The sequence below is a fragment of the Rhea americana genome, unplaced genomic scaffold, assembly GCF_003343005.1.
Source record: "Rhea americana isolate MKP2758 unplaced genomic scaffold, rheAme1 scaffold_114, whole genome shotgun sequence".
In the NCBI taxonomy this organism is placed as follows: Eukaryota; Metazoa; Chordata; class Aves; order Rheiformes; family Rheidae; genus Rhea; species Rhea americana.
Genome location: NW_028185195.1, coordinates 707,541 through 720,234, shown reverse-complemented (window position 1 = coordinate 720,234; position 12,694 = coordinate 707,541). Strand labels below are relative to the sequence as shown.

Here is a 12,694-nt window from a genome sequence, read left to right as displayed (position 1 = left end):
TATTCTAAATGATTTTATTAAGGATAATTAATTCTTCTCCCCCCCAAAAAAAAAAGCAGTAATTTTCCAGAATCTGGAACAGCTATGATCAAGTAACCTTTACCTGTCTTTTCTTTCACAGTCATACTCTTAACATTTGTAATCCTGTCCTACACAACACCTCAGTGGTATTTTCGGCTCTTTCTAGGAAAAGAGGAAACATCGAACACCACAGCTAACAAAAGCATAGAAATTTAAAGGTACTTAACTGTAACCTAGAAAAATATTTTCATACTTCATTATYGCTTTTAGAGATTTAATATTTAAGCACTATTAAGCAGTCATTAATTTATATGCAGCTGAGTTGTACACTTTCCCACTTTCACAAGCAAATGCTCCATCATGTTGCTCATTTATTTGAGAGACAAGTAGTGGCAAGGCAATTCTGAAGAAGAAAAAGAAAAGGATGGCTAAGTGTCTAGGTGGTACATTTTATCCTACCTTCTAAGCATGACAACAACCTCAGTAGCTGAAAAAAAGCCTTTACCTTTGGCAAGGGAGTGTTGCCTTTCAGATGAAAGATGACTATTACTCTCATTTCTACTCTGAAATGCTGAGGCAAAGGAGGCTAAGTACTAATGGGAACAGTGCTGGAAAACCTATCTGCATTTACCTGGAAGTCCTTTTCTCAAGTAGAAGAAATTGCAATGCAAAGTTCAGCTTTCAGCATAGCAAAATAATCAGAGTCAGTAAGCAAATCCATGACTGTTAGTATTTCCCAAGTTAAGAAAACTTCATCAAGTAGGGTAATTCAAACCTACATGGGCTAATGAGGGACCCTGTTAAACACTCTTTCAAAAAGATGGTAAGGCAAACCTGGGAAATGATCAAACCAAAGCTATCCTGTCACAGGACAACATTTTCAGTCTCTCTTTGGGAAAGGCTGCCTGTCCCAAGGAGAAGTCAGATCCACAGATCTTTATATTTGCAGAACAYAAACTTTTGGGTAAGCAAAAGAAAATTTTCACTCTTCATGCAACAGAGCCTACACAAATGCACAGGAAGGACCACTGCAATGAGACTTTCATCTGAAAAGCAGGAACATTAAGTCCAGGCAGCCATCACGAGAAATATTACTCATTTTCCTATCTTCCTTATGATGGTATGGACACCACGTGCATACTCATGTGCTACCAGAGATGAAAGGTAAAAGACCAGGAGGAAGAACAGGGAGAACAAATGTATGTATCACTGGGCATATGCTTGCTTGGCAAATTTTGAACAGGAGTTTCTCCATCCTGACATTTTCTTTGACACCAGACTGAACGTGGTTCGGGGGTGGGAACAAATAATAGTATGGCAAAAATACAGTACATATTGCAGTAAAAGCTCCTAATTTCAGAAGTCTGATTGCTAGTATAACGAAGTGTTAAACAGGCACTCATATAGAGCTCATAGACATCATCTTAAAATAATTTAAAAAACAAATCTAACGGGTAAGAAAGAGTTCAAGCTGGTAATACTATATAGAATGTAAAATGGTTAACAGGGGTTTGCAGATAGCACAACAGTACCTACTGACAAAAACTACACAACCAGTTGATGCTGCGATTTGTTCGAGAGAAAAAGCACAAGCTAATATACTACAAAGATTCAAAAAGCACAGCAAACTCCCCCTGAAGAAATTCATTACTAGCTGAAACACCAAAGAAGGGCAAAAGCTAGACACTTTGCATAAACAAGGATTTTGGGGGGTGGGGAGCTGTCCCCCTGCCCCCCTCCCCCAGGACACTGGTAAAAGTTATTTCATTCATTAATTTTCATCATAYGCAGTCCCAGGTGAAACATTTCCTGTTTCGCAAAAGAACTGTAATGCAAAACATTGYAAGATCTACAGTGAAATAAAAATCAGAACAGCTACCTTTTCATCCAAAACAAGATACTATAGAGATACTAATTTCTTCCCATCCTTATATGATCTAGAGAAACAAAGTGAGGAAAAAACACAGTAGTCTCCCACTTTGTCACTAACCATCTTCCAGATTTGAACTTCACATACTGACAGTACAAGTAATGATGATCTCTTACGTATGAAAAAGTTCACTTKTGTTGGAAGCTAATTTTTCACAAACTTTCCTGCAAAGATAGAYAAATACACTTAATACAGCAGCACAGACAAAATTCTTGTTCTGTGTAAAGGACCAGGACAAATCAAGGATGTTTAAACTACAACTAGGTCTTAATTTCTCGACAAGAYTATATTGCAAGTGATTTATACTGAAAGCTAACAGTACATAAGCCTCAATTTTTTTTAATTAATAAATCTTACACATCTGTGTTTAGAATCTCAAAACAAAGATATTTGAACAAATACTTTAATAAAGGCAGAGTTAAATATTTGTTATTCATATCTGCTACAGTTTATGTTTGTTTAAAGCTGAGGTCCCAAAACTGGTTACCCTGTGGCTTTGACATGTTCGAGCTATTCTGAATTGGAACAGTAGCACAGATATGCCCTAGTTAACTTGAATGAAGGTCATTAAATAATGCACAGCAAAACATCAGTTTTATTCCTCTTCCCAAAGCAGACTGAAAATAGGACAGARGTAGCTGGACAACTTAAGAGCAACATGTTGGTAAAGTCTGATTATTCATTAAAATGCAAAGGCCTACACAGATACTTGAGCTGCCATTGAGTTAAATAAACATGAATATTCAAATTCTTTTCAAGTTTTGAAAACAACACAGATTGTTGAAAGTTTATATCTGCTTTCAAATTTAGGTAAATATTTTTTTCAATCCTTGATSATTTGTTCATTGAATAAGTTACCTTATATCTACCAATTCTCACAATTTTTTAAATTTTGAAAGTCTGTTTCCTTTTAACAGGCTTCGAAAGTACACAATAGTAATACTGAAATCTACTGGCTTTTTCGTTTTTAAATGATAACATGTTTATCCCTCCTCCCCCTTTCCCTCTATCACATATAGATATTTTAGAGAGCCTTACCTAGAAAAACCTACCAACCTTCTGAAAGTTTTTTAAAAAAAAAAAAAAACATAACCAAACAAAAAACTTTTGGTAACCAAAGACTAACTGAAGAGCGAGTGAGTGTATGCATATATATCAAAGAAAACATTGTTAGCAAAAAAGACAGCACTATGTTAACCAATTTATCATAAAAGATTGTTTGTCAGCTAAACTAAGAAAAGTAATGTTTTTTCTTTCTGCCGTTACAATTCAGATTCTTGTTTCAGTGGACTTTATGATTTGTTTTTATTTTTGGAACACAGGATTATTTCTGAATCTTTATATAGTCCTTGTATTCAGAGGGTTATCCACAATGAATGAAATTACAATGCACTCTAATAATTACTAGGTAAACAGAATACTGAAAAATAATAGTGAGATTTTCATGACTACTAACATGAAAGGCAATAATAAAAAAAGCAGAAGTGCTAAAGTCATGCCTCATGTATTTTATCAACTATGAGCGTGCAAAGACAGAAAGGGAAAAGGATGATGAAGAGAAACAAGTGAACAGCAAACTTTTCCCCATCATTGGCAAAAAGCATGCCTTAAAAACTTCACAAGAACAAAGAATACAGACATAATATCGAACAATTATCTAAAAGAAGCAATTAAATACTTCTATTTTTATTTGTATTAAATAGAACTATAAAAAATAGAAAATGTCATTTGAAATATCACTGAAAAAATAACATGGTAGCTGCATCTCTTAAAAAATAAAGTTGGCAGTTTCATATTCATTAAAAATTGTCAAGAGTTCACTTATAATTTTAAATTATTTTTAGAGAACAAGAGGTGATCATTACCCTATAGATGTGGTCAACAATGAAACATTGCACAATAATTAAGTCTATCATTCCTATTTATATTATCTACCTGTCAATCACTACATTTGCCATTCTACTTACGTAGTAATAACTAATACATATCTAAACAATATTAGAAGCATTTTTGATTAGCAGCTCTTTGGGAAATGAACCAACACGTAGTTTGGGAAAATTAAAAAGAGAAGATTTGGTAATTTCAAGATCCAGAAGAAAAAAAGGCAAATGAAAAATTATAACRCTGGTTAAGATTCCTAAGGAGCACATTCAAGGATACTCCTTCAGAAATCATGGAGTGGAGATTTGGCATTTTCAAAAATTTAACAATCATAAAAGACAGCACACTACCTTCTAAAAACACACAGTTTTTCTTCCTGAAAGGAAAAAAAAAAGTGTCTAATATTTTAATATTTAAGATAYTGCTTTATATGCAAAATAGCTGCTGGTTTTAGTTATTATTGATACAGTCACATAGGGAATGTTTGCTTCGCAACTCATTACGTCTGTTTGACATACAGTTATGAAGAAGCAGTATACTGAAATTTACACTAATCTTGCCCTATGATGTATTAAAAGAAAGACTTTTTTTAAGTAAATACCTGAGCACTTTTCATACGCAAGGCTAATCAGCCCATGGATTATAAAGAATACTGAGGCAGCACAGAGAAAATCCCTYCATTCTCGCAATGTCCTGTATTTAGATCAGGTTTTCAATATCAAAATGTGTAGCCTGTGCCTTTAGAAAGGCAAGAGCTGGACAGCAGCTAACTTTATGACTGACATGATTTATAGCAACAAACTCAAGTCTGTTCTTTTATACCACCCTTGCTTTGTACTTTGAACTTGTAAATCAGGTATCAAAATACTGTAATCCTAATAACATTCAAGAATAGTAGATCAATTATTTTGCAAGAAAACATCATCTGAATTACTTTGTTTCGCTGTTTGTACTCTAATACATAAATGTGTTACCATAGTCACACACAGTTTAACTACTGTTTCTTATCTTACCTGCCACTACAGAGAAGCCACCGAGCAAGAGAATAGTGAGGTATGATCTTCTGTATGACACTAGCCATTACCATGGTAACCACCAACTGCACACCTATCACACCCTGTAGAGGAATAAGTTAGTAACAAGTCAATATGTATTTTTTAAAAGTGCTGAAATATCTTTTTWAAATATTTTTAAAACATTTTCCTATAGTAGAGAKAACATTTACTTGTTTTAAAATTGGAGAAAAAAAATACTGCACCAGTTTTCAAGAAATTCCTTGGAACTTGTTATAGCCACTTACACATCTTACTCAAAAAAAGGTACTGCCAGATCACAAGGCTAGTAACATATGTACTATCTGACAGCTCACAAATACAATAGTTTCTCTGTTTAACAGATGTTAAAGCCACATGTTGATATGACATTTCACATGACATTATGCCTTAAAGTTACATCACTGATTACAATCTTGATTTTTGTGGTCTCTTCAATTCTGACATGATCTTAACAGCTGACACTGCACAGACCTAGTAGAATTAACAATTTAAAAATCTCTGTGTCTTAAAATTACCACTTTCTATTAGTGTACAGCAATTGCTCCTTAATGAATTCGAGGAAAGGAGAAGATAGGGCAGAGGAATTAGCATAGCTCAATTTTAATGTCTGATTCTTGACTGGTCAAGATCTGGAACTTCAGAGGGGCAGCAGTATTCTGATCTCCAGTAATTCAACAAGCTTTAATTCATACTGTTTAAAAAAGATTAGTGTAGTACTGCACAAGTTTAAATGTTAGCAAGGCTTTTTTTTTTTCTTCACGTATCGCTTTTCTTTTTCCTTGTCTAAAAAGCTGGGGAAAATATGTATACTCTAGTAGTAGGCTCTTTTCTTTTTTWAAATAAAGGAACATCTCTAAAGTTCTAAAGCTAACAAGCTAAGAGTGAAATGTTGCATCATRTTACCCCTATCCTGCATAAAAAAAAGCTATCAATTCACACTAAYACCATGTTTAAAATGCAGCATGAATCTTGTACCTTATACTTCCTCTATTTACATACAACATTTTCATGCTTAAAAYATCACAAGCAATAGCAAGAACAAAAAAATACTGAACACAGACATACACACAAAATTTACCAGAATATGCAAGAGAGAAGGCACCAAAGATGCACCAAATGAACTACTTTCTCTTGTTTTAAATTGAGCTGTTTTTCAGAATACTTTCTCATGAAAAGGACCGTACACATTTTCGAGCAGCACACAAAACATCACATTTAAGTAGTGGCATGTGAATGTTTGTATGTACATTCATTCCTAGACATCTCCCTTGGCTAGTAATCTAACAATGCCTTGAAGACAAAACATTTCCTTCTGTAGCTGTAGTAGTTCAGAATTAACGGGCCACTGAAGGTTAGGAGGTAAAACACATTTCCACATATGTAAGCAGTACACAAATAACTAATGGCAAATAAATCATAGATTAGCCTATATATTTGAGAAACATTTCCCTAAACTTTTACATCTCATTCCCCACAAGAAAAAGATTCACCACCCAATAATACCCTACTAGCAGCACAGTATGCAATCCTGTCATGGTCCTGACATATTCTTTCCCAACTAGTGTATCTGCTCTCCTGGAGGAGCTTTAAGCATGTTTGGAAGACGTTATATTTTGAAATCAGAAGTTTCTTTCAGTGTACAGATAATCTGAAAAAGGAAAGAGTAATTTTCATAGAATCCCAGAACTGCCGAGGTTGGAAGGCAGCTCTGAAGGATCGTCTAGTCCAAACCCCRCTCAAGCAGGGTCAGCAACAGCAGGCTGCTCACGGCAGCGTCCAGTCGGGGTCTCAATATCCCCAAGGATGGAGAATCCACAGCCTCYCTGGCCAACACGCTCCAGTGCTCSGTCACCCTCACAGTGAAGGGGCATTTTCTTATGTTCTGGTGAAATTTTCTAGTACTGTGCCCACTGCYTCTTGTCCTGTCACTGGGCACCACTGGGAAGAGCCTGGCTCCACCTTCTTTACTCTGCCTCCACTGGATATTTATACACATTGATAAACCTCAACCCCACCGCCAGCCGTCTCTTCTCCAGGCCAGACAGGTCCAGCTCTCTCAGCCTCTCCTTGTATGACATCTCTGTAGCTCTTCTTTGGACTCACTCCAGTACAACCACATCCACCTTGTACTGGAGACCGCAGCACTGGATGCAGCACTCCAGATGTGGCCTCCTCAGCGCTGAGCCACATGACAAGTTCTGAGTTGACTTATGACCCATCCCTACGCAGAGCTTCATGCATTCCCACTGATCTCTCACATAAAGAGCAACTCTCTCTCCTTACTGTCCCAGTCTGCCCTTCCTAAGGGGACTGTATCAAGCCATTGCAGCACTCCAGTTGTGTGAGCTACCTGACCACATCTGTGTGATCCCAGTGAGATCATAGCCCTGCAACTTACCACAGACTTCTGACTCTCCCAGTTTTTTCCCCCTATGCTGCATGCATGGGTGGGACTTCACGAAGACACTCAGTTATGCTGATTTCCCAAAGGTATGAGAGCTTCTCCCCCATAATACTGGCTTCTTGGCACTTCCTTATTTGCGTGCATACACTTGAGTGGGTCCCCTTCTGCCCTGTTTTATTGTTGTCAAGGTCACTGTCGTCCACATCACCCAGTACTCTTTGCTTACCAATCCAATCCATCACTTTTTCATTTGATTATGGGTCATCATCCCCTTCCTCCTTCATTCCTAGTTTAAAGTTTTCCTCATCAGCCTGTTGGCAAAGATAATTTTGGCCCACTTGGTAAAGTGAATCCAATCTCTTCCTAGGAGTCCTCAATTCTCAAGGAGGGTCCCATGGTCATAAAAGCCAAATATCTGTTGTTGACACCAGCTGTGCAACCAGCCATTGACTTGCAGGACCCATTCACTCCTTGTGCCCTTCCTTCTCATAGGCAAGATGCCCTTTAGTCTTGAATACAGCAGTAAGGAGAGTTCTCTTTTCTCCCTTCAACAGTGTTTACACTTAACTAAATCAGTAGTCGTGTTGTCAGTACTGCTTTTAGGGAGATGGTAGACAAATCTAATGTCATAGGCAATGCCCAGTATCACTGTTAATGAAATATGATGGAGAGAGCTTATGATAGCATAAATTAGTTTTCATCATTTGTAAATATTTAAAATAAATACGCTACCAAACATCTTATAACAAAATGTCAAATATCATTTTGAAGTATTTGTCACTTCTTTATAAGCTGAAATAACATATTTGGGATTTTTAGGGATATCATGAAGTTTTTTCAGTACAAAGCCTCTCTTTGCCAACTACTCATGTCTCCTTGAAATTTTAACTGCTCCTCTATATTTCTGCCTGCAGTTCCTTCAGACACCTCAAAAAGTAAGACCTCACAGCTTTGTTTGTGCTCCATGCCATCAACACCAGGGATCAAGATAAGGTTTGAAGTATTATTTTAAACACTTTACATTGGGAATTTTTGTTTTCTTGGAATTGTGTGCATTAGACCACCCAAAACGATTACCTAGCTAAAGGGAAGTGTATTCAAAATGAAGTCTACCTATTTACCTCACAGATGAGGAACTGTTGGACAGACTGCATAAAATGTCTAAAGCTGCAAAATAGTTTGAGGAAAATGATACAATTTACATTCATTTAATAAGAGGAAATTTAGCACTCTGATTCCACATACATCCATGTCCCTACCATGCTTCAACCTCACACCTCAGAATTTGAGATTCAAATTCATGACACTATAGAGAGAAATCAGTTTCTTGCTGATCCGAGAATGACATTTCTGCCAATCTGTATACTGTTGAGAAGTACTCAGTCCAAGAAAAAGAACACTAAGTAAGATAGGTCAGTTTCTCCACAAAACAGAGGCTGGCAAGCAACCTCATCAAAGATAAGCTTGAAATAGTACATCCAAACAGGGACTATACTGTCTAAAAAGTTGCTCTCTGGCAACTAGCTCTGTTATAGAGGAAAGTCTTTGGCCAAAGTCTTACAGTCCCGAGCACTGTGCTCCATTCCAAAATCTTCTTAATAAGTAAGGCATTATTATTTTTGCTTGTGAAACATAACTACACACCTTTTGTGAGAAAGATTTTAATTAAACTGAGAAAAATGTATAAGCAGTCTCCAATACAAACACTATCAGCCTTGCTAAAGGGTAAGATAGTGAGACTTTGCACAACATTGAAAAAAGATGATAGATCGAAAAAAGCAATTGGAGAAGGTTGAACAAAGCATAACCCAGACTTCAGCTTTCATAGTCGATACAATTTACACTACATACCTGAAAGCATTCTTGCTGATAATTAGGAGAACAAAAAGTAAGAATAAGTAATTACGATAAAGTTACAATACCACTTATCCACAAGTAAACTGTACTTTTAATACATGTACAACTACCTTAGCATAAGAATGACAAAACAAACAAGTTCTTAAAAGTACCGCTTCCTAAAGGACATTTTTCTTTACAGCACAAATTGATTTAAAGATTGATTTTTCTTTTGGCAGAGTAAAGATAACCAAGACTAATAGCTTTATGCCAAGGCATTACTTTAGTTTCCTCATTTTGACTTTGCCCAAGATTATACTCCCACAATAATAGGTCTTTTTTTTTTTTTTTTGTCCTCCAGACGTTCACTTTATCACGTACCTAGATCTCACAAATAAATCAACACCTATTTTTAGGCAGGACTTGGACTCTAATAACAACCACCATGTCTGCCACTGCAAGACCACAGCCTTGATCCGAACTTGTATGCACCAGGACTACTGCAGAATAGGACAGTAGCAATCTAACTGCACACCAGTCAGTGCCTCTCCACATGTTCAAAGGTGGTGGGGGGAAGGGGGTACAAACTGCTAGGTGGAAGCAGTATAACTCCCTTTGAGATAAGGTGTTTTGTTTAAAAATAAAATTGCATTACCTTCAGCCAACTGCATTTTAACAGAAGCAGTCCTGTTTCTTTTTCCACTCAAATTCTCTAAGCATAAAGATTTTAGAACTCTCTGCTAGTGACCATTAGGCAAATCAAGTTATTGCTGTAGAAATCTCATTACCAGAACAAAGGCATTTTTAAAATCATACAACTATCATTATTATAGAAGCAATCAAAAGAAAATGCTTATTATGTGGAATGCTAATACATACTCAATGTTTTATTAAATTATAAGTAGAACTAGTCCAGAGAATCTGATCTACTAAAAAGGAAAAAAAAAAGTTGGATTATACTGTTATTATTACAACATTTTAAAAAAATAGCTTACCCATATTTCCCCAATCAGCACATGAACAAGAACTATGGAAGCTATTACTCTCTAGAACATTTACTTTTTTAAACAAGAAGTTTTGCCATCATGAAGATCATCAAACATAAACAACAGCCTTTAATACCTCTGTTGAACAATCTGAACATCATGGCCTTAAGTAGTATTAGGATATTTGTGCAGAATTTAGAGTTGCAAGCCTAATGGGCATGCATAGATGAGCCCCGGCAATCACAACCTGGAATTAGCAAATTGTGTTGATGATTTAATTTATAAGCCTCTTAATCCAGTAGAAACTGATTAACATCGCACTCTATTCTTGCTTTGGAACTGGAAAATGTGGCCTCCAAACAGTGTAAGAGAAAAACATCAAAAATAACTTTTTCCTTATGTCGTAGAAATATGTGCAAGGATTACTTGTCCACTCTTCTAGCAACTAGTAAAAATAAATAAATTCTGGTTTTTCAAGCCTACCAGGCAACAGCAACAAGCACCTTTTTTTCTTTTTTWAAAAAAAAATCTGCATTGGTTGGACAAGCTATATTGCCTGCAAAATAAATAAATAAATCAAACGAAGCACTAGGTGACAGCACCCACGTACTCTACAAATGGCATGGGTGTTTCGAGATCTTTTCATTTAATAACATAACCCTTACTGAAAATAAAAAAAGGGGGGGAAGAAGAAAAGATGTAAGAAGAAAAAGAAGCAAAAAACTACAGTTCCTTGCAGGTGCCAAAATGTACAAAAGTTACAGACATACAGGCAGAATCAGGCCATTAAATATTTAAATAACAGTTTGAGATTAAAAATCTGGTTTTGCTCAAAGCCAAACTCTGAGGTATGGCCCCTAAGCAACACGATTAAAAATCTGATTTTACTCAAAGCCAGACTGAGGTACGGCCCCTAAATAACACTTGCATCATTAATTTAGTATTATCATAGCTAAAATGACATATTGATATTTATATCCACGTGGAGAGGAAATGCATGCATCCACGGCACACAGAAAATGTGCTTTTATACCAGCATATACGTGTCTGATTATCAGTGATGCCTCATACATCTCTCACCTGTAGATTAAGCATATTAAAAGTGGATCTGACCAACCCAGCTGCTGCAAGTTGTAATTAAAACCTAAACAGAAAGGTCAACATATCTTTCTTTATAGTAAAGGAGATGAGTCCATAACATGCTCAAGTCTCTTCTACTTAATCTAGAGCTATCCAAGAAGCCTGTGATTAGTAGCAATTGCACCAATCAAGTTTGTTCCTCTTTTTTTTTTTTTTTTTTTTTTTTTTTTGCTTATTTTACAGGAAGCTCATTCACAATCAGTTAGGGCAAGTGCAATAGTTTGTGTCTGTGCTAAGATGCTTATCAAAAAGTCATCTGAAGCTGCAACTCTAACAAAACCAATGCACTTACATACTGCCGCAGCTTATACTGATGTACTGTAGAGCCCAAAAATGAACTAGTAGTAGCAGYAGTCAAAGCGTTTGATAAAGTTTTTAGACACATTCAAGTTAACAGCTAATTAAAATCATTAAACTCTCTGTTCTTAACTACGAGGTATGTGAACATACATATGTTCACAGGTATACATTTATATGTACAAAAACACACCTTAAACCTGACATGGGGCATAAAATGTAGCAACTTTGCCTCYTTTTTCCAGTAGGAAAGAAGCAAAGAAGTAAACAACCATTGGGACATAAAATAATCTCAGTACAAGGTTTCAGAGAGCTTGGAAATGGCACTGTACTTTTTTAAAGAGCAGCAGCAGCCATCGTAGCTGTAACACTACATTTTTGTTGTTTCRCCTCCCCTCGGCACCCGCCGCCCCCAAAGCTAGCGCTGCTCCTGCGGCAAAGGCGGGGGGCGACATGTCGGCACAAATCACTCGGGGCTGAAGGGCGAGGCGGCCCCGCCGCCCGCCCCCCCCCCGCCGAGCTCCCTCCGCGGCCCCAGCGCTCACCATGGTGCTCGAGCCGCCCCCGCCCGCCGCCGCCGCTCCAGCCGCCCGGCCTGGCCCTGCTCCCAGCTCATAAATCCGCCGCCGGGCCCGGCCGCCTCCGCGCGGCGGCCAAGCGCCCCGCCAGGCACCCGCCGCGCGCCGGCTCCTACCGGCGCACACCTCACCCCGCGGAGGTCACGCCAGGACCCCGCCGGCGAGAAGCCCGGCTAAGCTGCCCACCCAAGTGCCTGTGCAGACGTGGCCGTGACGCACCAAAGCTGCTCAGTATTAGCTAGCCGTTCCCTTGCCGGGCCGCTTTGCACATGCGGAGGGAAACTCGGGGAGGAAACGCGCCCACCACCGAACAAGGAGAGCCGGCCTACGGCGCTCCGTCCGTCAGGCGCGGCGCGGGCAGCCGGCGCGGCGCAGGGCGGCAGCGTGACCTCGCGCACGTGACCTGGGAGGTCAGCGCAGCGCTGACCTCGCCGGRGCGAGCGGCGTGGACCCTCATGCGGCCGCGGGGGAGCTGCCTGCGGGAGCGGGCAGGCGGCCCCGGGGGCGCCGGGGAGAGGACGGGCAGCGGCACCCTCCTCGGGGAAGGGGGCGTCCGCCGCGAAACA

At 38.6% G+C, this 12,694-nt stretch overlaps 1 protein-coding gene across 1 annotated transcript in view; it reads right to left on the bottom strand.

Moving 5' to 3' along the window:
- Positions 1-12,251, bottom strand: part of TMEM161B (transmembrane protein 161B) — a 42,759-nt gene extending 30,508 nt beyond the window's left edge. The window contains exons 1-2 of the mRNA XM_085316737.1: positions 12,096-12,251; positions 4,846-4,949 (exon numbers count right to left, since the gene is read on the bottom strand). Of these exons, the coding sequence (XP_085172863.1) occupies positions 4,846-4,949; positions 12,096-12,098 (107 nt within the window). The 5' untranslated portion in view covers positions 12,099-12,251. The remainder of the gene's footprint in view (positions 1-4,845; positions 4,950-12,095) is intronic.
- Between the last annotated feature and the right edge of the window lie 443 nt (positions 12,252-12,694).